The following is a 26,687-nucleotide window of genomic DNA, read 5'->3' as shown; positions in this document are numbered from 1 at the left end:
TCAGGCCGCATTTACAGGCTACCGTGGCTACTTTCTAAAACAAGTTTTATTCATTTAGGGAGAAGCATCTAGCTACATCGGAGGGAGGGAGATAGAGAGCTATGCTGAGCAGAAAGATATTCTCCGTTTTGTCAATGTGTATGATATGTTTGCGATGTCTGCTGAAAAAAAGCTATAGGCCTATTGTTTCTACAATTTAAGCTAACGTCTATGTGAATTCGAGATTAAGCATTCAGACACACATTTTAACAGATCAGTAGAGAAGAATTGTAGCCCACTGGTTAGAGCTTCGGCCTCATATCGAAAGGGTTGCTGGTTCAATCCCCGACCTGTTCATGGCGGAAGTTCAATGAAGTATATTTATTTAAGCAAGGCATCAATAAATATAGGCTATTTTCTATTCTATTTTTTTCTATTCACACAACTACACGCACGCTGGCGAATTCGAACATTCTGAAACGCGCATATGCGATGAAACATGATTGCGCATTCTTCCACGAGTTGCCTAAATGGTGGGGGTGGGGAGGCAATTAATTGTCCTCAATGTCGCGGTGATGTCTGTAGTAGCCTAGCCTAGACGAGTGTATGGGGGAGGGGGAATGATCGGTTTCAAATAGGCTATGTTTGCAATGGATAGTGTGTTATGTATAGACCCCGAAGCCATTTGCTTTGAGAATAACGGCTGGCTGATGAAGTAGTTGGCTGGCTAGCTGGCTCAGCCAAAACCTAAATGAGGCTGCAGCCGCCAAAGTTTTCATGAAGCAAACAAGGTAGCCAAATTTGATCTTGCCTTACATACTTTCCTAATTCCTAGTAGGGCTACTCAGACTTTTGTTAAATCTTCAGGGCCCGGTTGCACAAACACCAAAACCAAAGATTGATGATATGAACCAAATATTCTGGAACAGACGGATTTACAGCCTTGAACGCGATAGGCTATTAGGCTACTGCGACTTCCGCCGTTTCCTTTCCATAGATTGCTGCGCTGATCACAACGCATGCAGTCTACATTGAAGTGAAACGTGCAGAACTTTGTCCAAAACAATGCAATAACATTGTGTGTTGAGATCTAGTACAATATAGACATCTGTAGTCATGAAGTGGCAACTAAAGCCATTATCAGTCATGAAAACTTTGGCGGCTGCAGCAGCATTTAGGTCTTGGCTGAGCCAGCTAGCCAGCCAACAACTTCATCAGCCAGCCGTTATTCTCAAAGCAATATACTTTTGGCCCGCGACTCTCCTCCCCGATTCATTTTTGGCCCTTGATGGGAAAGTATTTGGGCACCCCTGGTCTAGTGATTGCTCAGAATTTGGGAAACATGCATTTAGTCTAGGCCTTTTTTTGTTCCTTGTCAGCGTTCATCCAAAAATTAGACTATTTCAACATTGAACATAATTAGCCTAAGGATTTTCCTATACAAATTCTGTTTCAGCCGTTCCTCACATGAATGCGTTGAGACTCCCAAGCATGAAATGCAGGCACAGAATATTACCGTATTACTATTAAGAAACTCTTTATTAACGTCTTCATCAATGGACCAAAACAAAAATCAAAACCAAAACCCATAGAGCCCGATTGAGTGCGTCATTGCTTGCTCCGCGAAACCTTTATTGCACGAAAGAGCAGACGTGGGGCTTTCCAACGAGCCACTTTATAAGTTGCGCAAGGACACACATTGCATGCTCATACCAATTGTAGGCTATATGCCTTGATGACATTGAATTAAGAAGTATTTCCTGATTGGGGACACTTTTAGTTTATTTGTCTTTCAGTCCATGGTTTTACCATTCGATCTTGCTACAAATGATCAGACTTGAGAAGCACGCATCGCATCAGCAACTTCGCTGCTCAGTAGCCGAATCGAAGGGGCCAGCAGTTCGAGAAAAAAGTTGCAGATCATAGACAAAGAAAGCATATGCTCTGAGAACAGAACACAACTGCATGTCAAGTGTAGCCGAGGGTCTGTCTACGCAGAAACAACAAGTGCACATGTTCGTGACAAAATATGGGGAATAGAATCGCGTTTCAGTGGGAATGCTGCAAATTATGTTTTCCTCTTCTAAAGACAATTATGTACGACATAAATGACACAAAATTAACAGCATATTTTTTTTATACCGAGCCGACCAAACATGACCCGAATAGGCTATCATAAAAAATATGTTTTCTTGACCCATAACCGCGGGTGACCATATTATGTGCAAATCTAACAACTGAGATGCATCCCCTATAGGCTAATCATTATAGATCAAAAAAGACAAGTAGAACACACAAACAACCACAGGATTCATGAGGTCATATCATTTTTAAATAAATTAAGTCACCGTTAATGCGACGGGGCAAACATGTGTTTCTTAGCGTCTTGAAACTTTCTTCTGAGAACTGAAAGTCCGATCAAACGTCATTCAAAGGCAGTCCATAATTCAAATGAAATTGTTTTCTAACGAAAAAAGTCCTACCTTTTATAATAGGCCCAAATAATAGAATATTTAAATAGACAAGATGGGTGTGATGCCTAGGCTAATTGTTTCCCGCCTGATCAAAACCGTTCAGGAATTATTTACGCAAAACTGAAACGTTCATAATTCATTCTCCCTCCTTCGCTTTCGGTTCGGAATGAAACAGCAGAGAGCATAAACCATATAGTTTCTCCTGTAGGCCTATTTTAGGCTATTTGACAACAGCCAGCTATACATTTCAAATAAACATATAGCCCAATGTATACATAGGCAAGAGGTTTGTGGTGCGTCGGAAAATGGGACATTGATTGTTTCCTGCATTTAGAATCAAGAATAACATTCGTGAACCATTTTGTTTTGTTGCCAACATAAAAACAAGCGTATAGGCCTACCATCATCCTATCCGCACATTTGAAATAAAATGTAGGCTATGAATTGACCCAAAAACGAGAACACAAGGACATTGGCTTATGTTTTTAGTGGAAACTGGCCTCGTGACCTCATGAAACCGTTAGTGACAGCAAAACCAACCTAAACGAAACAGCCAGATGCCTCTTCATACAATAGGCTAACAGAAGACACCTTCATAAACAATAACAAGTTTTGTCGTGAGACTAGGCTATTAAAAGCAGAAAAGATGTTCAGCTTGCTTCGGGATTGAATTAAATTTGGGACTGTTTGGCTAGTGGTAAATGCCGACATTCCTAACCCTGCTCACAAGTGCTACCTGGTGGTTGTTTGGGACATTGCAGCTTCACTTGGGAAAAAGAAATAAAATACACGTGATTCACGTGTGATTCTCATGAGAACTGTATGATTACTGCCCACTGTACAGTAATACTAACACACTCTATTTCTCTTCCCTTTCCCCTATACCTCACCTGTGAGGTAAACCATTACCAGCCATCAACCATCTCTGTGCCTGTCCCTCATCACACCTGAAGTCACATCCCTCTGACTGCCCTACCATCGCCATTGCCATCGCCATCCCTATGACTGCCCTACCATCGCCTGCTGTGGTTTCCGAAATAACTAATGGATTACTAATGGACAATTTATTCCCTACACTGGACTATTTGAACTTTCATTGTCATTGTAACTTTCAAACTACAAATGACTTTACTGTAACTGACCCCAGGCAGATGGGTTGGGCCCTTGAGTCGTGGATCTGTCTGAGGTTTCTTCCTATATGTATCTCCAATTCTAGGGAGTTTTTCCTTGCCCCTGTTACTCATGGGCTCTCTTCGAATGTTTAACACTCTGTAAAGCGCCATGAGACATGTGTAATGTTTTGGCGCTCTAGAAGCGAAATCAAATTGAATTGAATTGACTGTATGTCATAATGAAACAGCCACGGACTATCAACAACACGGTCTGACACGAATGATACATGGCTTAGTGCAAACTGAATTTATGACCAAACGATTTGATTCGTGCACGAAGCGCCATCTAGCGATCATTATGTGTAAGTAACAGCCCCCCAGTCTAAGGACTCAGCGGTCTTTTGACCGCCTCGCCGCGCTTTAAGTAGTTCACACCAGCACGGCGCTTCTAGTAGGTCGTCAAAGCGGTCAAATGACCGGGGCGCGACGCTTCTAGGTATAAGTAGGTCAGAACGGCACGGCGCTTCTAGTGTTAAATATGATGAAAGATGTTCTCACTTTTGCGAATTTTGTATGTTTGCAATGTCTGCTAAAAAGAGCTATATTTTTCTACATTTTAAGTGAACTTCTACAGTGGGTACCGGTTGAGAATGCACCTTCTCCCGCGGGACTCCCGAAGAGATCCCGCAGTGCGTCAAGCCGATTTTTTTCGAGGCTAAGGCAATGTACCCAAACAACCACCAGGTGGCAGAAAGTTTCAACTGCATTTAATGATGAAGACCGCATATCCGTCAATAGTCGACTCCTTAATCTCATTGAATCATTAAAATGAAGGTGATGACTGGCGAAATCATTCAAACGACACTTCAATGAACCATTGTTGAAATGAATGAAAATGGTTATAGAAATCGCCTACAGCCAGCATTATAAGAAATATATAAATACAGTGGGTACGGGTTGAGAATGCACCTTCTCCCGCGGGACTCCCGAAGAGATCCCGCAGGCCGTCAAGCCGATTTTTTTCGAGCCTAAGGCAATGTACCCAAACAACCACCAGGTGGCAGAAAGTTTCATCCCGCATTTCAAAATGATGAAGACCGCATATCCGTCAATAGTCGACTCCTTAATCTCATTTAATCATTACAATGAAGGTGATGACTGGCGAAATTATTCAAACGACGTTTCAATGAACCATTGTTGAAATGAATGAAAATGGTTATAGAAAATCGCCTACAGCCTAACGCCGACACAGCTGATTCTTTGATTGATTCTAAGCTGTTTTGATGTAGGGGATGGGTAAACTGGCGCGCTACAAACATGCTACCAATCAAATGTAATATTAGTAGGACTAGCCTACTTAGACACTTTAGTCATAGGCAACGTTGCCATGTTAATTTGGGCTAGAAGTGCTTGCTTGTGGTGGCGCTCCTGTCCGCTGCTTCTCCCGAATTGTGTGGCAAATTTGTCAGCAATCAGCTTAAATGTCAAATCATATTTATTTCTCTTTGTCGCCATGGTATTGGGGGAAACGCGGAGAAACGAGATGGTCAGTCCTCGTATTTTTTCTTCGCGTTTCGTTATAAGAAATGTATAAGTAATAGTTAGTCTTCTTCCGTATTGAACAGATAGGCTACGGGACGCTCTTTGTTCCGTATTTTAAGGAACTACTCAATGCACACACACTACAATGAAAAACACACAAAGAAATCACTAAACATATAGCCTACAACCTAATGACACTTTAATGCAGCGTTTCTCAAACTATGGGCCGCGAAACGTGGAGACTGCTGCTGGTCCGCGAGACATGGGGTGAAATTAGGTCCGGTGATCTGATAATTTGCTGCGCAATTGACCAAGCAACCGCAGACCGACAGAAAAAGAAAGCAAACGTTGCGGCGGAAATGCTTCCTAATTTGATGTGTTTAAACATACAGACATACAATTAGGTGTGTCTGTTATTATGATAATTTTCGAGCATAACTGCTTGTCCATAGCTCAGTGACAGGTGTTAATAGCCTTGCCATAAGCACTGCTGCAGGTGCTTCTTTTATTATGCGGTTAGAGCATAAGCGCTTACTCATATAGACTATAACTCAGGGACAGGTGCAAAACCACCAACTGTGATGGATCGAAGGGCAAGCAAGCACAGAAAGTTTCCTACGATGGGGAGAAGTGGCCGCAAGGACTGCATCGATAAGATCAACGAATACAGTAGCCTAATGTTTTACAACCCAGCTGGTATCCGCTGTTCATTCCGACATATCCCCACTCGGCGGTAGGCCTAGGCCTATTTAACTTTTTTTTTTTTCAAACAACGTGCCATTCCGACATGAGGTCATTAATAGGCTATTAATGTCATAACTATTAGGCTATCATTAGGCTTACTATGCATGGCTGTAGGCAGCTATGAGGCCACTGAGATCTGGACCTCATCGGTTTTGTGAAAGCCGATTGGAAATACTTAAGTTTAGAGCGAACGTTTCAACTATGTTTGCCATGGTAGACAAAAACACTCAAATAAAACAATAGCCTAAAAAATAACTGCATGCGTAATGGACACGGCTCCATTATCCTAAATAATTTTCGAGGTTCGCCATTTGGTAATATGACCTATCCTTACTGACAATAATTTAGATTGAGCACAACTAAAGTTGCACGAAGGCAAAATACAGTCCTAAAAGCCTATTCTATATAGCCTGGCCAATATTGTAGATGTGCAAAAGCAGCATTTGCGTGCGTGCTTGCCGGTGAGGTGTAGCCTACAAAAATGAGCATAACATCTGATTATTAAAGTATGGCTATAGGATATAGGCTAGAGAAGAGTTGGTTTAAAATTCAAGTGTAGTAAAAAAGTTTGTGCACATCCCCGGTCAAGGTGCAGAACAAGAGTAGGCTAAATCATAAAAAAAAAAATGGAAAAAGGTTCGCACACTTGAAATCCTTCTTTTATAGGATATAGGCTAGAGAAGAGTTGGTTTAAAATTCAAGTGTAGTAAAAAAGTTTGTGCACATCCCCGGTCAAGGTGCAGAACAAGAGTAGGCTAAATCATAAAAAAAAATGGAAAAAGGTTCGCACACTTGAAATCCTTCTTTTTTGATTTGATTTGGTCTTCTTCAGATTAAAATTCAAGTACGTGCGCTATTTAACCCCTCGAGACCGACTGCAGTCTGCTGACACAGCCAGACGACTCTCCCAACCCATTCATTCGTTTTGGCCGATATAATCCATTCATTCGTTTTGTGCGTAGGCCTATATAGATTCCTGCATGCTGCATTACCGTGACCCTTAGCCTACCTTGTGGATGATTTTTTCTCATTGGAATACAGCAGGACAGAATGCCTTTTATCTAACAAACGCAAAAGCTGAGATTGTTGGAAGGACTAGGCTACTCAACAAACTTGTTTTTCGTTTCTGGGAGATCTCGTTATCGTTTTGGATTGTCGGATTTTTATACTTATTGTTTGGACTTATGGACAATGAACTTTGAGGGGTGGTTGTTAGTGCTTTACAAAGCTTTGTGTTAATAAGTGTCGGTCCTCCTATCCTTCAGCTCACTGCGCGATGCAGTTGCGCATAGTGGCCACGAAGTCATTAACTGTTTACGACACAATACATGATATTTGTGTTTTTCGTTTCTTAGATTTAATGCATGTTTGACATGTAAACAGGCCTTCAGTCCGTTAACTTAAGGCCTTCTTTTGCATGGGGTTGCTCGCATCCGCCCGTAACCTAGACTATTATGTGCGTAGTGGCTGCATAGTCTTATAATAAGAGGCAAATTGTTACAGGACAACTTAAACTGACTTCCCCAATGCTTCCCCGCAGCACATTACATTTTAATATAGGCTAATATAGGATGAACAAAGTCTATGCTATATTAAATCCAGTAGCCTAATAATTCTATGTGCCACGTCCGATTTCGCAAGTGATGTAGTAGGCTACGTTTAAACATCGACAAACGTCTGTGAGACTACCCATTTCATGAAGAGCAATTGTCTTGTGCGATCATTCCCCCTCCCCCACACTTGTCTAACCAGTTCACTAGACATTATAGCCTACCTGTATGCGGCATTGGACGATTGCCTCCCTCCCCCCTCTCTCTCGACAGACACTTCCTGACACTAGGGCTCGGGATCATGACATCAAAACTTCGCGGGCACAGCCACATTGGCAGCTTCACTCCTTAGTTTACTATGGATTACTATGGATTTACTCCCGCCTTTTAGTGTGTTCGGAACACAGTGCACAGTGTTCCTGTTACTTAGTTTTTGCCTTCTTGGTAGTATGTTGCTGTGTAGTGGGGTGTAACAGTGCAACCCACGATCGCAAGAGGAAAAGAATAAATCGCTACTATTTCTGCTTCTTGTCTTGTGCATCTGAATGAATGGATATTACGTTCAGTGCGCTACCAAATGGCGGCGATATTCCTAGAATGCAAGGCGTGTGCCCGAGCCCTATTATGTAAATGTAAAAATGTGTGTGTGTGTGTGTGTGTGTGTGTGTGTGTGTGTGTGTGTGTGTTTGTGCGCTGAACCACGAATTCACATATTAACTTTTCTTTTCAGCAGACATCGCAATCATAAAAAAATCGCAAAACTTTTTAATAAAATAATGCCTCTTGTCTTAATGGGTTCCGGAGGTTCGTAGAGTAAGTTTTGAACCCCGGTCGCTGACGTATGATTAAGATGCCTCAACCATTTACGCCACAGTTCGAGGGTCAATTTCTTCGCACTTAGCCAAGAAATATAAAGGATTCAGTCAGTCGAGTTCATTTAGCCTATTCGCGGCATGCACTTGAAACGCCGATCAAAAGTTCTGACATGTTAAACTGACGTTAGTCATTAATTCACCACATGATAAAATGCTGTTATATTGACGCACAGTAGCCCACGGTAGTCTATGTCTATCTCTGAATCAACATGAACATGCATAACGAGATCCATATATTCTAAGTTGCTAGAAACTTCTTTTGCGGAGCTAGGCCTACTAGTCGATGGTTACAATGAATCACCCTCACTGCCCTATCGCATATCTGACCATCCATTGTTATAATGTTACAAAATGCGCGATCTTCTCCAATCATGTAGCCTACGGTTATAAGTAAAGTGACATGATAGGCATGTAGGCCTATTAAAGATATTTCTGTTAAATACGTTTTATTTTCAGTTGTCAAAAGTGGTGGGGACAAAATCTGTGATAAAGTGCTGGGTAAGCTACCCAGCGTCGCCGGTTAAAATGAACATGCCTCCGTTTTAAAATAGCCTATAGGCCTACACATTTCTAAGTAGGCTATTCCTAACATAAATGTAGCCTAAATGTCCATCTTGTCCATCTCTTTCGTCTTCGCCTTGACAATAATAGCCTATTCACGGAAATGCGGTCTTGTAACCGTAATGAATTAATGAATTAATCTAAGGTTGCCTATATCGAGTCTTTCAGGTTGAATTGAAGGCTTCTAAAACCATTTTCATTAATTTCAACAATGGTTTATTGAAACGTCGTTTGATTATAATTTCGCCAGTCATCACCTTCATTTTAATGATTAAATGAGACGGATTAAATGAGACGGATATGCGGAGCATTTCTCTCCCTCTCCATTGACCAAAACGTTGCTCTGGCATCTCTGCTGGACTGACTGAGTTATAGGCTACGTCGAGTGAGAGAGCCAGCTGTGAGGTACGCTGTAAAACATTCGAAAACTCTGAAACTGCAATCTGACATGCCGAGCGTGATGTCTCTTTTCTCCGTTTGTCACCAGCGCGGTGTCTTCGGGTTTTTCCGTGTTTTCCGGTATGAGCCGAACCTTCTTTTTATTAAGGCGGTCTTATGTTGCCCCCTTGCGGTTGCAGTTTTAATTAAAGTCCCGATGCTTCGGGAGTCCCGATGTGCGGGAAAGAAAGGAGCATTCTCAACCCGTACCATCTGTAGTTAGTCTTCTTCCGTATTAAACAGATAGCCTACGGCACGCTCTTTGTTCCGTAGGCTATTTTAAGGAACTACTCAATGCACACACACTGGGTAAACTGGCGCGCTACAAACATTAAAATGTCAAATCATATTTATTTCTCTTTGTCGCCATGGTATTGGGGGAAACGCGGAGAGACGAGATGGTCAGTCCTCGTATTTTTTCTTCGCGTTTCGTTATAAGAAATATATAAGTAATAGTTAAAGTCTTCTTCTGTATTGAACAGGTAGCCTACGGGACGCTCTTTGTTCCATATTTTAAGGAACTACTCAATGCACACACACAGGGTAAACTGGCGCGCTACAAACATTAAAATGTCAAATCATATTTATTTCTCTTTGTCGCCATGGTATTGGGGGAAACGCGGAGAGGCGAGATGGTCAGTCCTCGTAGCCTTTTTTTTCTTTGCGTTTCGTTATAAGAAATATATAAGTAATAGTTAAAGTCTTCTTCTGTATTGAACAGATAGCCTACGGGACGCTCTTTGTTCCATATTTTAAGGAACTACTCAATGCACACACACTGGGTAAACTGGCGCGCTACAAACATTAAAATGTCCAATCATATTTATTTCTCTTTGTCGCCATGGTATTGGGGGAAACGCGGAGAGGCGAGATGGTCAGTCCTCGTATTTTTTCTTCGCGTTTCGTTATAAGAAATATATAAGTAAAAGTCTTCTTCTGTATTGAACAGATAGCCTACGGGACGCTCTTTGTTCCGTATTTTAAGGAACTACTCAATGCACACACACTACAGTGAAATTAGGTCCGCTTCATCTGATAATTTGCTGCGCAATTGACCAAGCAACCGCGGACCGACAGAAAAAGAAAGCAAACGTTGCTGCTATCGGGAGGAAATGCTTGCTAATTTGATGTGTTCAAACATAGAGCCATACAATTAGGTGTGTCTGTTATTATGATAATTTTCGAGCATAACTGCTTGTCCATAACTCAGTGACAGGTGTTAATAGCCTTGCCATAAGCACTGCTGTGGAATGCAGGTGCTTCTTTTATTATGCGGTTAGAGCATAAGCGCATATAGACTATAACTCAGGGAAAGGAGGATTCACCAACAGAGTCGCGGCAACGTTGGTAGATATGGATGCCTGCTCTTCAGAGCCATCACCACAAAGGAGCACTACAGAGCCTGGTGCAAAACCACCAACTGGGATGGATCGAAGGGCAAGCAAGCACTGCCACACAACGTCAAGACCTTTGTGTTGTCAACACTAAGCAGAAAGTTTCCTACGATGGGGAGAAGTGGCCGCAAGGACTGCAGCGATAAGATCAACGAATGCCTTCGGAAGCCCCGAAACCCTGGCGATACATTTTCTTTCCTTTAATTCAATAAAACATTGTTTATCTGAAGAACTTTTCCGAGGTTGTCTTGTCTACCAAATCCTAAACTTAAATAGAGTAAACATTTTATCTTATGAAAAAACTCTTAGGGGGAACAGTTAGGCAGCCCTTCCTCCATTATCGTAGTAGGACTATAGGCAATTTATTAGAGGGGTCAAAAAAAACTCATAAAGTAGGCTAGACTAAATGTGTCACTTTAGTGATTGGCTCTTTCAAATGCAAATTAGGTGGATGGGCTTTTGAATGGGCCTGCTGCAGGTGAGAGGACAAATCCTAAGAATTTATTGTTTTTAGAAAGTGCCATTATCATTGCCATATTCTCTTAAAACATAGGCTATTTGAAAACGAGTTGATTAAAGGCTTCTAATGGTGTCTCTATAATATGATAAAAGCAGAGATTGAGATGTGTGTTTGGAACAGTTTTTCAAATCCCCCGGGGGTATTTAGACTCCAGGGTGTTAAGCACTCATTCACAACTGTCCCATCGCTAAATGCTCTCTTGTGTTGCGTGATCACACGTAGTGTGCTTTTAATTTGATAGGCCTAATTATTATCTCCGCCAAGGATATAGGATGAACAAAGTCTATGGATTTGCTATCCAGTAGCCTAATAATTAGGCTATGTGCCACGTCCGATTTCGCAAGTGGTGTAGTAGCAGGGATGTGATTGGCAAAGGACAAAAAAGCAGGAAAATATACCCCCCCCCCCCCGTGTAAAAAAAAGTTTGTGAACTGCTGCTCTCGTGTATATAGTTAAGGTACGGTAGTGTCGGCTACTGTGCACGTCATAAATGTAATTTAATAGGCAGGTCCGGGGGCATGCCCCCCCGGGAGAATTTTTAAAAAAAATAACCCCTTAAATGACGACATCTGATGACTTTTGAGAACTATTGATAAATATATTTCAAACATTATAAACATTATAAAATAGCTTAGGCCTACAAATTTCTAAGTATTCCTAGCATGTAAATGTTGCCAAAATGTCCATCTTGTCCATCTCTTTCGTCTTCGCCTTGACGTTGACAATAATAGCCTATTCACGGAAATGCGGTCTTGTAACCGTAATGAATTCATGAATTAATCTAAGGTTGCCTTTCGAGTAGCCTATTTCAGGTTGAATTGAAGGCTATTTCCTTCTGATAGGCCTATAGGTTTCTAAAACCATTTTCATTCATTTCAACAATGGTTATGAAACGTCGTTTGATTAATTTCGCCAATCACTTTCATTTTAATGATTAAATGAGACGGATATGCGGAGCATTTCTCTCCCTCTCCATTGACCAAAACGTTGCTCTGGCATCTCTGCTGGACTGACTGAGTTATAGGCTACGTCGAGTGAGAGAGCTGTGAGGTAGGCTGTAAACATTCGAAAACTCGGGCGGTCTATGTTGCCCCCTTGCGGTTGCAGTTTTCCCGATGCTTCGGGAGTCCCGATGTGCGGGAAAGAAAGGAGCATTCTCAACCCGTACCATCTGTATGTGAATTCGTGTTTCAGCATTCACACACACATTTTCTCACACAACTACACGCACGCAGGCGAATTCGAACATTCGAGGGGGGGAAGGCAGTTGTCCTCAATGCCGCATAGGTGATGGTGTCTGTAAGTGAACTGGTTAGACGAGTGTATGGGGGAGGGGGAACGATCGCACAAGACAATTATGCTAATTTACTCTTTATGATGCAAAAGTGCTGCGCCAATCATCGGCCGTCTACCGTCTTTAAGCATCTTTGAGCGTCTCCGAATCCGATGGAGACTGAAAGTTGGTACAAAAATCAATGGAATGAAATGGTACAAAAATAAAAGCTTCAACACATAAAGTCTATGCCACTGCTCAGGGTGAAAGGCTATAGCCTATAGTCTAAGGCAGCGATTCCCAAACTTTTTATTTTAACGCACCAACATCTTCATCTACTGGTGCCCCTTAAGCCACACGTTAAAAAGGCAACACGGGTAAAAATGCCCTTGTTTAAGACACGACCACACAACAGCATATGCTCATTCCCACACAACATTTCAAATTTATCATTCTGAACGTGAGCTAGATTGAGCACTATGAAACATCAAGTCAGGGTAGGCTATGCTGTACGATTTCACAGCGCAGCAGAGCGTGGGGTTAAATGTAACACACACTTTTATTTAGATGCAAGAATTGATCAGGGCGTGTTATTGGTCAATTGACCGCATTACTAAGACGTTATCCCTAAAATGTACAGTTGAATTAGTTTTCACGGAAATCTATAACAAAACTCATATGGATCATTTCACAGAGATGAAATACTGATAGGCCTACTTAGAACTACGCATGGACAATGATAATAGGCTAATAATAATAATTTAAAAAAAACAATTATCTTGCTCTAAAACGGGATGTCAAAAATGACAAATGTAAACACCAAAAATAGAATTTCAAGCCAGGAATGAAAAAATATTGCCCTTAATAGAATTTCGAGTCGTTTTCTCACAATGGATTTTCATGTAGCCTAGGAGGTAAAATAGCAAAAGTCGCGCCACGACAGCGCTCCGGCAGGAGACGCGAGTGCTCGCCCTCAGGTCAAAGCGCCTGTGGGCGGACTCTGGCTGGCCATGCTCAGCCATGCTGCTCCGACGCGCGGTTCGGGGGTGGTGTGTGGGTTCGCCTGGGGGGGAGGCATTGGGGGGGGCATTGTGGGTGGGTGGATGTTGCGTGCGTGGTGGATGGGTGGATGTTTGCATGCGTGGTGGACGATGTGCGGGATGCCTCTTCGGGTTTAACTGGGTAACCTATTCCTACGCACCTGTCCCCACAAAAGAGGTGTGTAAAAGCGTTTTGTAAACCCTCTATAGTATAACCATTTATATCACCATTGATATACTTATTAATACTTAATATGACTTACAGTAATACTAACACACTCTATTTCTCTTCCCTTTCCCCTATACCTCACCTGTGAGGTAAACCATTACCAGCCATCAACCATCTCTGTGCCTGTCCCTCATCACACCTGAAGTCACATCCCTATGACTGCCCTACCATCGCCTGCTGTGGTTCCCTGCCCGAATCTTTGGCCCTCGGATCTCAGCGACCCATCACCTTCCGAAATAACTAATGGATTACTAATGGACAATTTATTCCCTACACTGGACTATTTGAACGTTCATTCTCATTGTAACTTTCAAACTACAAATGACTGTACTGTAACTGACCCAAGGCAGATGGGTTGGGCCCTTGAGTCGTGGGTCTGTCTGAGGTTTCTTCCTATATGTATCTCCAATTCTAGGGAGTTTTTCCTTGCCCCTGTTACTCATGGGCTCTCTTTGAATGTCTAACACTCTGTAAAGCGCCTTGAGACATGTGTAATGTATTGGCGCTCTATAAGCGACATTAAATTGAAATTGAAATTAAAGTTTGGCCAAGACGCAAAGATGCTTCGAGTTTGGTGGTGTTGCCCTCGATTGCCGAATTCTTACACTGACGTGACGGGTTGCCTAGGTTCATCAGTGGTATGTCCCAGAGCACCTCCAATGTAAAAATGTGGATGTCGTCCCAAAGACGTAAAGAGATATGAGCCAAAATGCATTTTTGCTAATTGCAACGCCCCCTAGTGGCCAAATTACACCACATTTACTGAGGCTACTTTGGATGGTGTCCAAAATCATCCCGCCAAATATGGTCCGAGATTTGACCTCACTTCCTGTTTGGAGGCTTCGCCATTGAATTTGATTGGCTGCCACGGGGGAACGCTTTGATGTATGGAAATGAAATGTACACTTCTAAGGTCTGTAGACCTTTTGTTGAATGATGTATGAGCTGTTCACGTGTAGCCAGCATGAAACGCGTAACCACTGAAGGAAGGAAGGAGCCTAAGGAACTAGGCATGTTTGTAGAACAAATACGAGTTATGTTAGGAGTATAGCTATCCTGTTTTGTGGGAACATCCGCAGTTTACTCACTGTTAAATACGTTTTCAATGTGTTATAGGCTGTGTCCGAAACGGAAGGCAGCTGCCTACTGCCTCACTGCCTTCACTGCCTAGCGAGTGAGTTGCCGTAGAAGGCAACAAGGTAGCAGCTAAAAACTCTGTTTCGGACAGCCTAGCAAGATATCAACATAGAACGCCGTTGCTATGTTACCAACAGCTGTGCTTTAGGTGCGTTAGCGTAAATCGCTATTAGCATGCTAGTCATTGCAAATTAATTGCCACTGATGTGTAATGACCGGACAATTTCTAGTAGTAGGCCTGAACTGTGAGGGGACATAGCAACCACTCTGCTAGCTGAGTTGTTGCTGACATAGCTGAGTTGGCAAAAGAGCCTTAAAGTGGTCCGTGCACTTTTTCGTTCATTCATTATTCTATTTTTGAAGTTGCATGGGAAATGAAAAAGGAGTTGTATATGTAAGGGATAATCAACGACGCGCCGTGCGTTTATAGGAAAATAATGCACGTTCGAAGTGGTAATAAGGACCCGACGCCGCAGGCGGAGGGGACTTTACACTTCGATAAGTGCATTATTTTCCTATAAACGCACAGGGCGCGGAGTTGATTATCCCGCTTATACCACTGCTACTATCATTTTCGTTTATATTGCCGCTGTCTTAGATACAACATTGCTGTTTTTACCGTTACATTCACATTGGCGAATTAATATTCAAGTGTAATAAGCCCAAAAGAAGGGAACTACTTCATAGCCGTGCAGTATATAGAAAAATAATGCACGTTCCAAATAGCGCATCACAATAGGAAATTTGACCAAGCAGTGGTATAAGAATTTTTACGCTGATGTTAGACTTGTGAAATTGAATCCAGTGCCACGTTTTGATATACAGTATCTTACGTATTGAAAATGAAACACTGAACTTTTGGAAAAAACAAAAAACGAATCTTTAAAAAGGCCATTCTGGATTGCAATTGGGTCTATTTTGGACCCAGGTTTTGGGTGACCAGTGGGGTATACTACGAACCTCGATTAGTGCGTTAGCGAGGTATGTTGCGCTCAAAGCCAGGGTATGCTGTGACACGAAAGTGGCTTTGTTTTAGCGTAGTTATCTTGTTTTAATATAGGCGGTCTTGTGCATCTCCACGTTTCACGATTGGCCAAATTCACCCAAACCCAGAGAACGCGCTCTGAGCTGAAAGCCTAGTTGGCACTTTGGAGTAAACTGTAACCATTTTCGGAGGCTGTTGGCCTGTTGATTTGAATGGTGAATGGTGAACAGGTGGCCTGTTGATTTGGTGCATTTAACCGGCCTCAAAATGGTTACAGTTAACCCCAAAGTACCGCCTAGTTTGATAAATTCACCCCTGAGTGAGTTTCGTGAAAGCCACTGCTCCCGAACAGGTTTGGTTGGCAGCTTAAGATGGTGATACAGTGACACTAGAAAAGATTCACTTTCGTATGACAGCATACCCTAGCTTTGACCGCAACATACCTCGCTTACTCACTAATCGAGGTTCATAGTAGGCTATAGGCCTACCCCACGGGAGGAATATTGTGGTCGTGGAGATGCGTGAATGCGCGGCGCGCGAAACGGTGTACTTCCAGGGAAAAGATATCAGTCAAATGGAATAGGCTAAAATAAAGGAATAAATGAATACCACAAATTAAAAAATTATCGGAAATGTCATCTATTTTTCCAATATACTATTATTTGAAGATGATTACACATTTTGAAAACAAAATACAGACAGTTCTGCTTTTATTCTTTTGAATAAAACACCAAGTTGCACCCTTTTCACATTTTCACATTTCATTCCAAAATAGAATAACGAATGAACGAAAAAGTACACAGACCTAAAGTAAAGTGCATCATTTGTACATTAATTAAACAGCATCATAACCATATTTCTTAAGAAATGTTTTTTATGCAACAAAATTACTTTGTCATTGTTATCTAAATGACACAATACGTTTTATATATATGCACACTGCATTGTGTGTGGCACTCCAAAAAGTGTGTCACCTTTTTCACACCATCTGAGTTTGCAGGTATGACAAGAAAAGAATGCTCTCTTGGTGATGGCTGACTTACCTGGAACATTCATTGAACATTCTTGAATATGCCTGAGATATTGTGCTATAGACCCCTTCAATGTTTGTAATCATCCAGACCTTAGGATGGGTGCGAGCACAGCATGGGGTCAGAAAATGGTGCAGCTAACAGACTGGCATGTTGAGCTGTCAAGTTATGCACTTTTTACCCAAGGGCCGCAAACCGTACCTTAATTTATTATCCTTTGCTAATAGCGATTTTCTGCCTGATCCTCATAATTGAATGGGTAGATGAAGTTAGCAAGTGGCGAGAGATTCATTAGCCTGACATATACGGCTATCTGGTTTAGAAGCCCATGCAAAAAAGCAGCATGAACAAACATTTTGTTGAAGTTTCCTTGACATTTAAGTAAATTCATACACAATTCAATGGGATGGAAAGCTTTCTGACCCCGACATGCACACACCTTTGCACACAGGTATCATGTAGGGAGATCATGAAATGGTTGTACAACGCATGTTGGTAATGAAGGATGTGGAAGGATATAAGATACATGCTCCACTGCATCTGAGATCTACACAAAAGCACACACACCAATATGTAATAATTGAGGATTTAGTGGCTATACCATTCTGTGTCAGCTTGGTGGAGGAGAGTTGAGTTGAGATCCATAATGTCTCCTTGATGCTACGCTGGAATATGACGCTCAAAGGGATGTTGGGGCAGCCATTGAAGTCATCCTTACAGCAAGGTAAGCCCAAGTAAAGGGCATGGTTACTGAAGGTAGTGTTCTCATCACACTGAAAAAGACCACCAAGGATCCACAAACACAAGCAAAAATACACAGACAGTCACACCAACACATCTCCCCCCCCCCCCCCCCCCCACACACACACACACACACACACACAGAGAGAGAGAGAGAGAGAGACAACAAGAGAGATTAAAGAAACATATTGAAACATACTACAAACAAACTCATCTACTGTTAGCTAAAGCAGCAGGCTGCTAAAATTATGACGTGTCACATAAACATTGTCTATGTCCATGGCAATTACTGCCTACAACACACAACAATACGTTTGACACTAAATATTTATATTTACTTTACATCGAGAGACCATTAGGAACACGACATCAGCTTAAATAAGAGTTCCATGGCATTATTTAGTAGGCCTAGGGTTATTTCCACGTTTCACTGCGAGTAGTCATAAACAAAAGCATACGAGAACCTACCACATTTAATTGACAAGTCAACGTACCAATTAGCCACAGTACCAATTACAGTTGTGCTTACTTGGGTTTGGAATACCATAATAGAGCTCGACAGTCCCGCCCACAGCCGATTCCAGAAGTAAGAATCCAATACAATTTCTCCATTGACAAATGGAGAATAAGCCATAAAATCGTAACCATCCATGTTAGACTTAACCAGCTACGACGTGACTAAGCAATTGTACTGCTCAATAAATCGCAATAAAAATCGCTGGTATTCTTACAACCATCAACACTGTCTCCTGTACTTCCATCACCGCAAAGCCATCTCCATGCATTTATAGGCCAGTGATACAGACATGGGTCTCACCTAGGCTACTCGAAATTGAACCGTTGTGGGCCTATAGCCTAATTTAAAAGTTTAAGTCACGACTTGTTGTAACAGAGGTAAATACCGTAGAAAATACTAAGATAATAGCGATTACACAGCGATTATCACAAGCGCCCAACCAGAAATCACAAAGTTGTTGCTTTTCTGGGGCCTAAATGATTGTGCCATGCTGTTGGCTTCATATGAATTAAAATACCGACTCCCTGTTGGGCTCATTCTTGCTGTTTGTGTTAATTTACATGTTGGTTTGCGCTTTGGTAGGCTACAGTACTATTATGGTATTAGCAAACCCTGCAATGAAGTACACCGATCATTGGTACTGTGGTTAAGGCAGGTGCCTGGTCATTAAATGTTGTAGGTTCCCATATGCAGTAAACATGCTTTTGTTTCTGATTACATGCAGTGAAACGTGGAAATAACCCTATGCTAGTGCTGTGGAACTATTATTTAAACTGTTCCTAATGATCCCTCGATGTAAAGTAACTATAAATATTTAGGGTCAAACCTAAAAAACGACAACATGGACAAGTGGCGCTTCAACGTAACTATGCTTTTAAATGAAAGTTTGACTCGGGTATATTCACAAAAACATTTGAAAAATAATAGCATAGTCAACCTTAGGCTACAGTAAAGTTATCAATCGCTCGGCTACTTGTTGTCTCTGCATTATGATTTTCCTAATCTTGTTTCCGGTACTGCTCCCTCATTTAGACACGAGACATTTAATTTTTATTTTTTTCCCAAAAAGTGGGGTAGCCACTGGCCTGGGGCCTCATTTATAAAACTTTGCGCAGGAAGTACGCCAGAAGGTGCGCACAAAACTCAGAAAGTGCGTGCGCACATAAATATTCTGATTTAAAAAAACGTGCGCACGCACGTTCCACGCCAATTTCCGAATTGCGAATTTATGCAACACTATGTAAAGAAATATCAGAAACGAGTTGTATAAAGCAGTAGGCCTAGGTACCCCCCTGTTAATAATAACTTCTGTTTAGAATTCTAGAAAACTTTTTCTAGTTTTGCCGTTACGACAATATCAAACATGTTTGATATTATCGGAAGTCTTTTCAGTCGTGGCTCATGCAAATAGTGACGTGAACATTAAAAACCAATAGTGACCTCGCTCGAGCATGAAACAGGAAGGGGCAAAATAGGCGACAGCTGTAGCCTATGTGATTATTTGTTATTTCATTTCTTATAATTTATTAGTCGGCTATTCTACGTGACAGAACAACTCTATATCTGTTAGTGATGTCACACATCAAACAATGCTGCATAAACGCGAAAAAAATACTTTGATATGAGTAGTTTAGCGTATATGAGTTCGTGTTGATATGTAGTGCACGATGGAAATAATTTGAAGGAATCTTGTAGCAGTCTTGTAAACAGTGACCCACATTCTTTGCAAAATCCTAATCTGAGACTGGTCTGTGACTAGACTGTGACTAGAAACTGGATGAATTGTCTTTAGATGTGAGAGGGTCTGAGACTGTAGTCTTTCAAAAATCTTCTCCAAATCTTTGCAAAGTCTGTCAATGTAAGGTAGGCTTCAGCAATTGCAGCGAGACTGGGATGGCATGATTCGGGTGGGTACCTCTCGGCAAATCCCTCTTACTGTATATAGCCTACCATTTGCAAGCTAACAACATGTTTGAGCCTTGATGTATTATTGGCAAATAGCACAACATGTATGAAAGCCATACGTGGATAATTAACAAAACACACAATGTGTATAGCCTACATGTCTTTCTTGCTTCAAATAAGATGGAATTTTTGACGGGCGCACGAAACAACAATCAACCATGTTTTAGATTTTAAACAGGATTAGGTTAAATCAGTTATGTCTTTGATGCGCATCATTGCGTGAAGTTTGTGTTAAACTTTGATTATTGAATCAATTTCGGGTCGTTGTACCCGTTTCCTCCTGAGGTCGCACTTTCTGCTTTTCCCTTTTTTTGTGCATACGCATGGGTCAGAGCTTGCGTGGAGGTACGCATATTTTACCGTCAAGTTCACTTTTTATAAATACCAAAGCTTGTGTAGCGTGCGTACGCATCATTTATAAATGAGGCCCCTGGTGACCTCATGAGCTAAACCATATGCCTCTTGATAAAATAACAAAGACACCTTCATAAACAATAACAAATTGTATCATGAGACTGCGTGTCGTTTGGAGCAGTGTGTCGGTATTTTTTTTTTTTAATTATCGGTATATTAAAAGCAGAACAGATTTTTAGCTTGCTTTAATTCACTTTTGGATTGTTTGATTACAGTGCTACATGGCAACGTTCTTAACCCTGCTCAAAAGTGCATTATTTATTATAATCAGCCACATTCTTTTCCACTACTTTGATATTGATTGTCAAAACAACAGACACTGAAAACATATTCTACCAGATGAACTCATAACCTATTTCAACTTGTTTCACTTACCATATAGCAATTGTTGCCCATCACACATCTTACGAATTTCACTCAAAGTGACCACAGCCTTTTTAGTTTCACTAACCTAACTGAACAGTTGAGATATGTTAGCCTATTTAGTGTTTGGTCCTGGTACTTTGTTTTCATATTTATTTACATACATATTATACAATATCTCAGGGTATCTGCACATTTTTTATCAACAAATTTAATGACTTTTAAGACCTTTTTAAGACCTCTAAGAATAAAAATTAAGACCATTACCACGGCAAAAAAATATATATAAAAAGTACGCTCTGTTCAGTTTACCAAAGCACATTTGTATTTGAGTGACAGTGCAAATAGTGCACGTCAGGCAACTGCCTTCTCAATACTACAACAATACTGCTGTAAATAACGTACAAACAGTGTGTAAACAAATCAAGTTGTAAATTACAAGTTAAACACAGTTAAAAAATGGACAAGGCTCCTGACTAACTTTTTGCGTTGGTTGCACTGGTGCGCCTAACTTTTTTTTCAGGTGCACCAGCACAAAATTTAGGTGCACCCACATTTTTCATTGCATAGCTTTCTAACAGCAAAAGGTCACATTTTTATCGCACTCCTTTCATATAATGTGAATGATTTTTTATAAATATATTTGATAAAAAATCATTCACATTATATAATCATTCAAACTAAATACCCCCCCCCCCCTCCCCCATTTTTCCCCCTTTACTTTCTATATACTGAAATTTCTGATATTCATGACTGCACACTTGATGCAGATTATATAGCCTACTATTTTGTATTACAACTCTAGGCCTGCCTCTTTAATTCAGCTGTCTGATTGATGCCTCAAAATATTGTAAACAAAGTAGCATAGTTGGCTAGCTTATCATAGTCTACTGGTTGGACGTTCAGTTTCCCCCACATGTGTTTAAGTTTCAAGGTAGGCTGATACTTTTTCTCCTTGGGACAGGTCCTTTTAGTCTTGAAGTTAGAAAACATGGTGATGAGATGATCACTCAACTTGAATGCAAGAGTTTTAATAAAATGTGCAGCATGCTATGATGCTAACCGGATTTCATAATAATTTAGCTAGTCCTCATTGCTTTTTTCACGATTGTGAATGTTTTATTTGGATTAAATGTGCATGTCGAGGGGTGGGTGTCCATCGAGCGCGCACGAGAGAGAGAGAGAGAGAGAGAGAGAGAAAGAGAGAGGGCCAAGCCGAGGAGGTTTCTATATTGTTTGGTAAAGTTGCACGCATAGTCTACAATGAAAACAGGCGAAAGAAATGTATGCTCTCACCCGAAAAGCGCCAGGTGCACCATTGCAACCTCGAATATTTTTCAGTCGCATTCTTAAAAATCTTGGCTCGCGTCTGCCAACCTGAAACACTATCTCCGTCTGTAGGAACGCACACGCTACTTTTTACTGTGTTGTTACATTGTAACACCCACAATATTTGAGTGTGTCTACATTCGCAAAGCTGACGAAACGAACTCGGCACGACATGAAATTTAAGACCTCCTCATCGGAAATTCTAGAATTCAAGACATTTTAAGACCTTGAAAATCCAAAAAAATAAATAAGACTTTTTAAGACTTTTTAAGGACCCGCGGGGACCCTGTTATCTACTAATTGCTCAAGCCATTTCTGTTTTACAAAGTCACAAGTCACAAATGAACACATTTACACAAGTAATTTCCTATCTAAGAATTTAAAAAAGGATAGCTCTTCCAATTTGTCAGGGACCCAGTAGGTGCGGGAGATTGGAGGGATTAACCCACTCTCTCCCATTCATACACTGTGCGTCGTGATGATTATAGACTCTTTCCCATTCATACACTGGCATAAATTGGGAAATATAGGTGCATGAGGAGTATGCCTAAATTGGAACTTGCAAGCAGAATGTATCATCACTTCTCTAACCACACCCCTTGGCACGTTCCTCAATAAAAGAGAAGCGGATGGCGAAAAACTCGAGTCTACAATAGGAATAAGCTGTGCGTCGTGATGATTACAGATTTTGCGCTTCAGACGGTCATGATGGGGCCCTAATATTATCTAAACTAAGAGAAAGCCTGCTGACCTTGTAAACGTAGAGTTCATGAGTCTCATCAGTCAGCGTAGTTCCATCCTCCCTCATGAGTGGGGTGAAGGCAAAGCCAAAGAGCTTCTTCTCTGCCTTATCTTTAGCTGTGATGGTAGAAATAGGGCAAAGTCATCATTAGACACTGGTATTTACAGTCATAAGAATTGTCACTTGCTGTTTTACTGTTGGCTATGATCAAGAATTGAGCTAGCTCACAGCAGCTATTAACCCATAACCTTCTGAAATAGGTATAGATATGTTCGACATGTAGTTATAATTGGGGCAACTGCCCCTGAAAAACTAAAACTAACTAAAAAAAACGTATCAGCCTAAAATTTTAAAGAGACCCTATGCAACTTTTTCATAGTCATAAAATCGCTTAGAAACCGTTGTTTTGTTTGACTGACCAGTTTTATCGAAAACAGTCATACTTCCTCCCGCCCCCAGTGTCCCTATCCGCTATTGCAACCTTGCAGTTTGTGCAGGAGGCGATCGCTCCTTGTTTACATCTGGAAGTCTGAGACGCGTAAGGAACAAGAAGAACAACGCTAGCAATTTATTTATATATATACAGCCTATATATGCATAAATACGCACGCTAAAGCTGTAGGGGAAGCTCTGCAGAGAAATATAAAATGAGCGAAAACGAAAAGCGAAGATGAAATTGCCAATCCTGCATAGTTTCTCTTTAAAAGTGAACAGGAATAAAAGGTAAAAGAAAAGTTTGGCCTGAGAGTTATCTGTGTGTCAGTGGGGTTTAGATTAGGTTAGGTTTAAATTCTCAAGTTTTGGCAATTACAGTGCATGAAAATGCACTGTACTGTTCTTCCTAGGTTTCTTATTATAGTTAAGCTTGTTTTATGCTTGCATATTTCTCTGCAGAGCTTCCCCTACAGCTTTAGCGTGTATATTTTACAAAACTCATCAATCGGTCAGTCTGCCTTTTCTTGAGCATGATCAAGACTTCACATGAGACTTCCTAGACCATGGGTGCGTGCCCGAGCGCTCCTGAAATTGCAAGTGTGGTTCTACCACTACAGACCACTAGGGCGGCCGAATAAAACATTGTTCGACCGGTAATGACTCATTTAATAATATAAAACAGTATGAAACTAATTGATTAACTGAATAATGTTGCATAGTTTACCTTTAAGCTATCCATATTAAACATTTTAAACTGTCTACCTTCACACTATCAACTGGGGCTGGTTTCCCGAAGCCTTCTTAATGCTACGTAGTTCGTAACCTCTATCTTAAGCTCTACCTTAACATGTTCACACATTTCCCGAAAGCTTCTTTGGTACGAATGTCTTTCGTACGTCTTTCGTTGGTAAGAGTGGTCTGGAGCACTCTTAGAGCTCTCTTAGCTACACTTTAGCAATGTTTCGGCTCGAGACGCTAGTCGCCGCCACTGTACCCACATCAATCTTTAGATATCTGTTAGGCATGCAACTCATATGATACAAAATCACTGTTTTGGTTCGCCAATGATTTTATGTAAATAGGCTAATTAAGAAAATCGTTTCTGGAAATGTTTTCACACAAATAATGAAACATGCACGCATTTGAAAATAATTAAAAGCGTTATCCTGTTATTTCTTGCTTACCCCCACTGTCCAACAATGTTTAATGTGGGGGCTTGCTTTCATGGTTAATGTTAACCAAAGGCACACAATACTGAATTAAATGAGGATGTTGGTCAATCAGCTGTGATTTAAAAAAAAAAAGTTTCCGTACCATAATTTCAACTAGAAAAGCACTCAGAGAGCGCAGACCTCTGCCTTCTATCAAACCTGAAGTGTTCAAATCTTTTTATCCATGCGGGAAACAAACTAACAAACCAACAAACAAACCCCGATGAAAACATAACCTCCTTGGTGGATGTAATAAAGGGTAGATAATCCTCTGTTAATAATAATCTTCTACTTTTTATCATTGTATGCTAATAAGTTCATCCACGTTGAAGTTGCGTGAATGTTATGGGGGCGATAGGCTATGATCAATGTTTTTTTGTGCAAATAATACATAATACTGTAATACATAGGCCTAATATAAAATCGATTTCTGAGCAATCAATGTCACCTAATTCAGCACCTTCATGGGATAGTTTGGGTTTTAAGACACGAAGTTATATGGGTTCCCCGTCAGCAACGTTGTACATCAGCACTGACTTACCCCGCAACAGCGTCCTGTGAGCCGAGATCCAGCCGGTTTTTGATGCTGAAGAAAGTAGTGGTGCAAATATATCACTCTGTTGAACGCATATGGTTTTGAGAAGAAAAACACTTTACTTTCGTGACCCCAGAAACTTGCTGAAGAAAATAGTCCGGCATCAAAAACGATCAAAAACCGGCTGGATCTCGGCTCACAGGACGCTGTCGGGGGGTAAGTCAGTGCTGATGCACAACGTTGCTGACAGGGAACCCATATAACTTCGTGTCTTAAAATCCGAACTATCCCTTTAACATTGCTCATTATGACATCACGGCAGCAATTAGAATCTTACGCCAGGTGGCCGGCCACCTGGGCACCAACTGTCAGTTTCTCTGGCTTTAAGCATACAGTCTCTCAGAAGACTACACATATCCTGTTAAACTGTTTCCTCTGTCCACAACTGTTTCAAAATAAAAGTCCTCAATGCAATAATACACTATTAAATCATTTAACCATTGAAACTACTCAACTATTGAACTGTTCAACCATTCCAACTGTCAGTTATCATCCACTATGCCTCCAGTCAACTACATAATACCTCCATGTACCTAGCAACCAACATAGCAACCATTAAAATTAAGTGTTTATGACCGTTTCCATAGCAACCAACATGATTATACTGCAGTAACTTCTTGTTTCTTGATAGTGGCCACCATGGATACCCTACAGATGGTACGGGTTGAGAATGCTCCTTTCTTTCCCGCACATCGGGACTCCCGAAGCATCGGGACTTTAATTAAAACTGCAACCGCAAGGGGGCAACATAAGACCGCCTTAATAAAATGAAGGTTCGGCTCATACCGGAAAACACGGAAAAACCCGAAGACACCGAGTTGGTGACAAGCGGAGAAAAGAGACATCACGCTCGGCATGTCAGATTGCAGTTTCAGAGTTTTCGAATGTTTTATAGCGTACCTCACAGCTGGCTCTCTCACTCGACGTAGCCTATAACTCAGTCAGTCCAGCAGAGATGCCAGAGCAACGTTTTGGTCAATGGAGAGGGAGAGAAATGCTCCGCATATCCGTCTCATTTAATCCGTCTCATTTAATCATTAAAATGAAGGTGATGACTGGCGAAATTATAATCAAACGACGTTTCAATAAACCATTGTTGAAATTAATGAAAATGGTTTTAGAAGCCTTCAATTCAACCTGAAAGACTCGATATAGGCAACCTTAGATTAATTCATTAATTCATTACGGTTACAAGACCGCATTTCCGTGAATAGGCTATTATTGTCAAGGCGAAGACGAAAGAGATGGACAAGATGGACATTTAGACTACATTTATGCTAGGAATACTTAGAAATGTGTAGGCCTATAGGCTATTTTAAAACGGAGGCATGTTCATTTTAACCGGCGACGCTGGGTATCTTACCCAGCACTTTATCACAGATTTTGTCCCCACCACTTTTGACAACTGAAAATAAAATGTATTTTACAGACATATCTTTAATATGCCTACATGCCTATCATGTCACTTTACTTATAACCGTAGGCTACATG

General features: G+C 41.1%; 1 protein-coding gene across 1 annotated transcript in view; it reads right to left on the bottom strand.

Annotated features, from left to right (window-relative positions):
• The window catches only part of dock3 (dedicator of cytokinesis 3), a 597,933-nt gene that overhangs the window by 414,135 nt on the left and 157,111 nt on the right, over nt 1–26,687 (bottom strand). Inside the window, exons 17-18 of the mRNA XM_062544851.1 lie at nt 22,965–23,071; nt 17,486–17,657 (exon numbers count right to left, since the gene is read on the bottom strand). Coding sequence (XP_062400835.1) covers nt 17,486–17,657; nt 22,965–23,071 — 279 coding nt within the window. The remainder of the gene's footprint in view (nt 1–17,485; nt 17,658–22,964; nt 23,072–26,687) is intronic.

This window comes from Sardina pilchardus, chromosome 9 (assembly GCF_963854185.1).
Source record: "Sardina pilchardus chromosome 9, fSarPil1.1, whole genome shotgun sequence".
Classification (NCBI taxonomy): Eukaryota; Metazoa; Chordata; class Actinopteri; order Clupeiformes; family Clupeidae; genus Sardina; species Sardina pilchardus.
The sequence above is the reverse complement of the archived record's forward strand: the minus strand, read 5'-3'. Positions and strand labels throughout refer to the sequence as shown.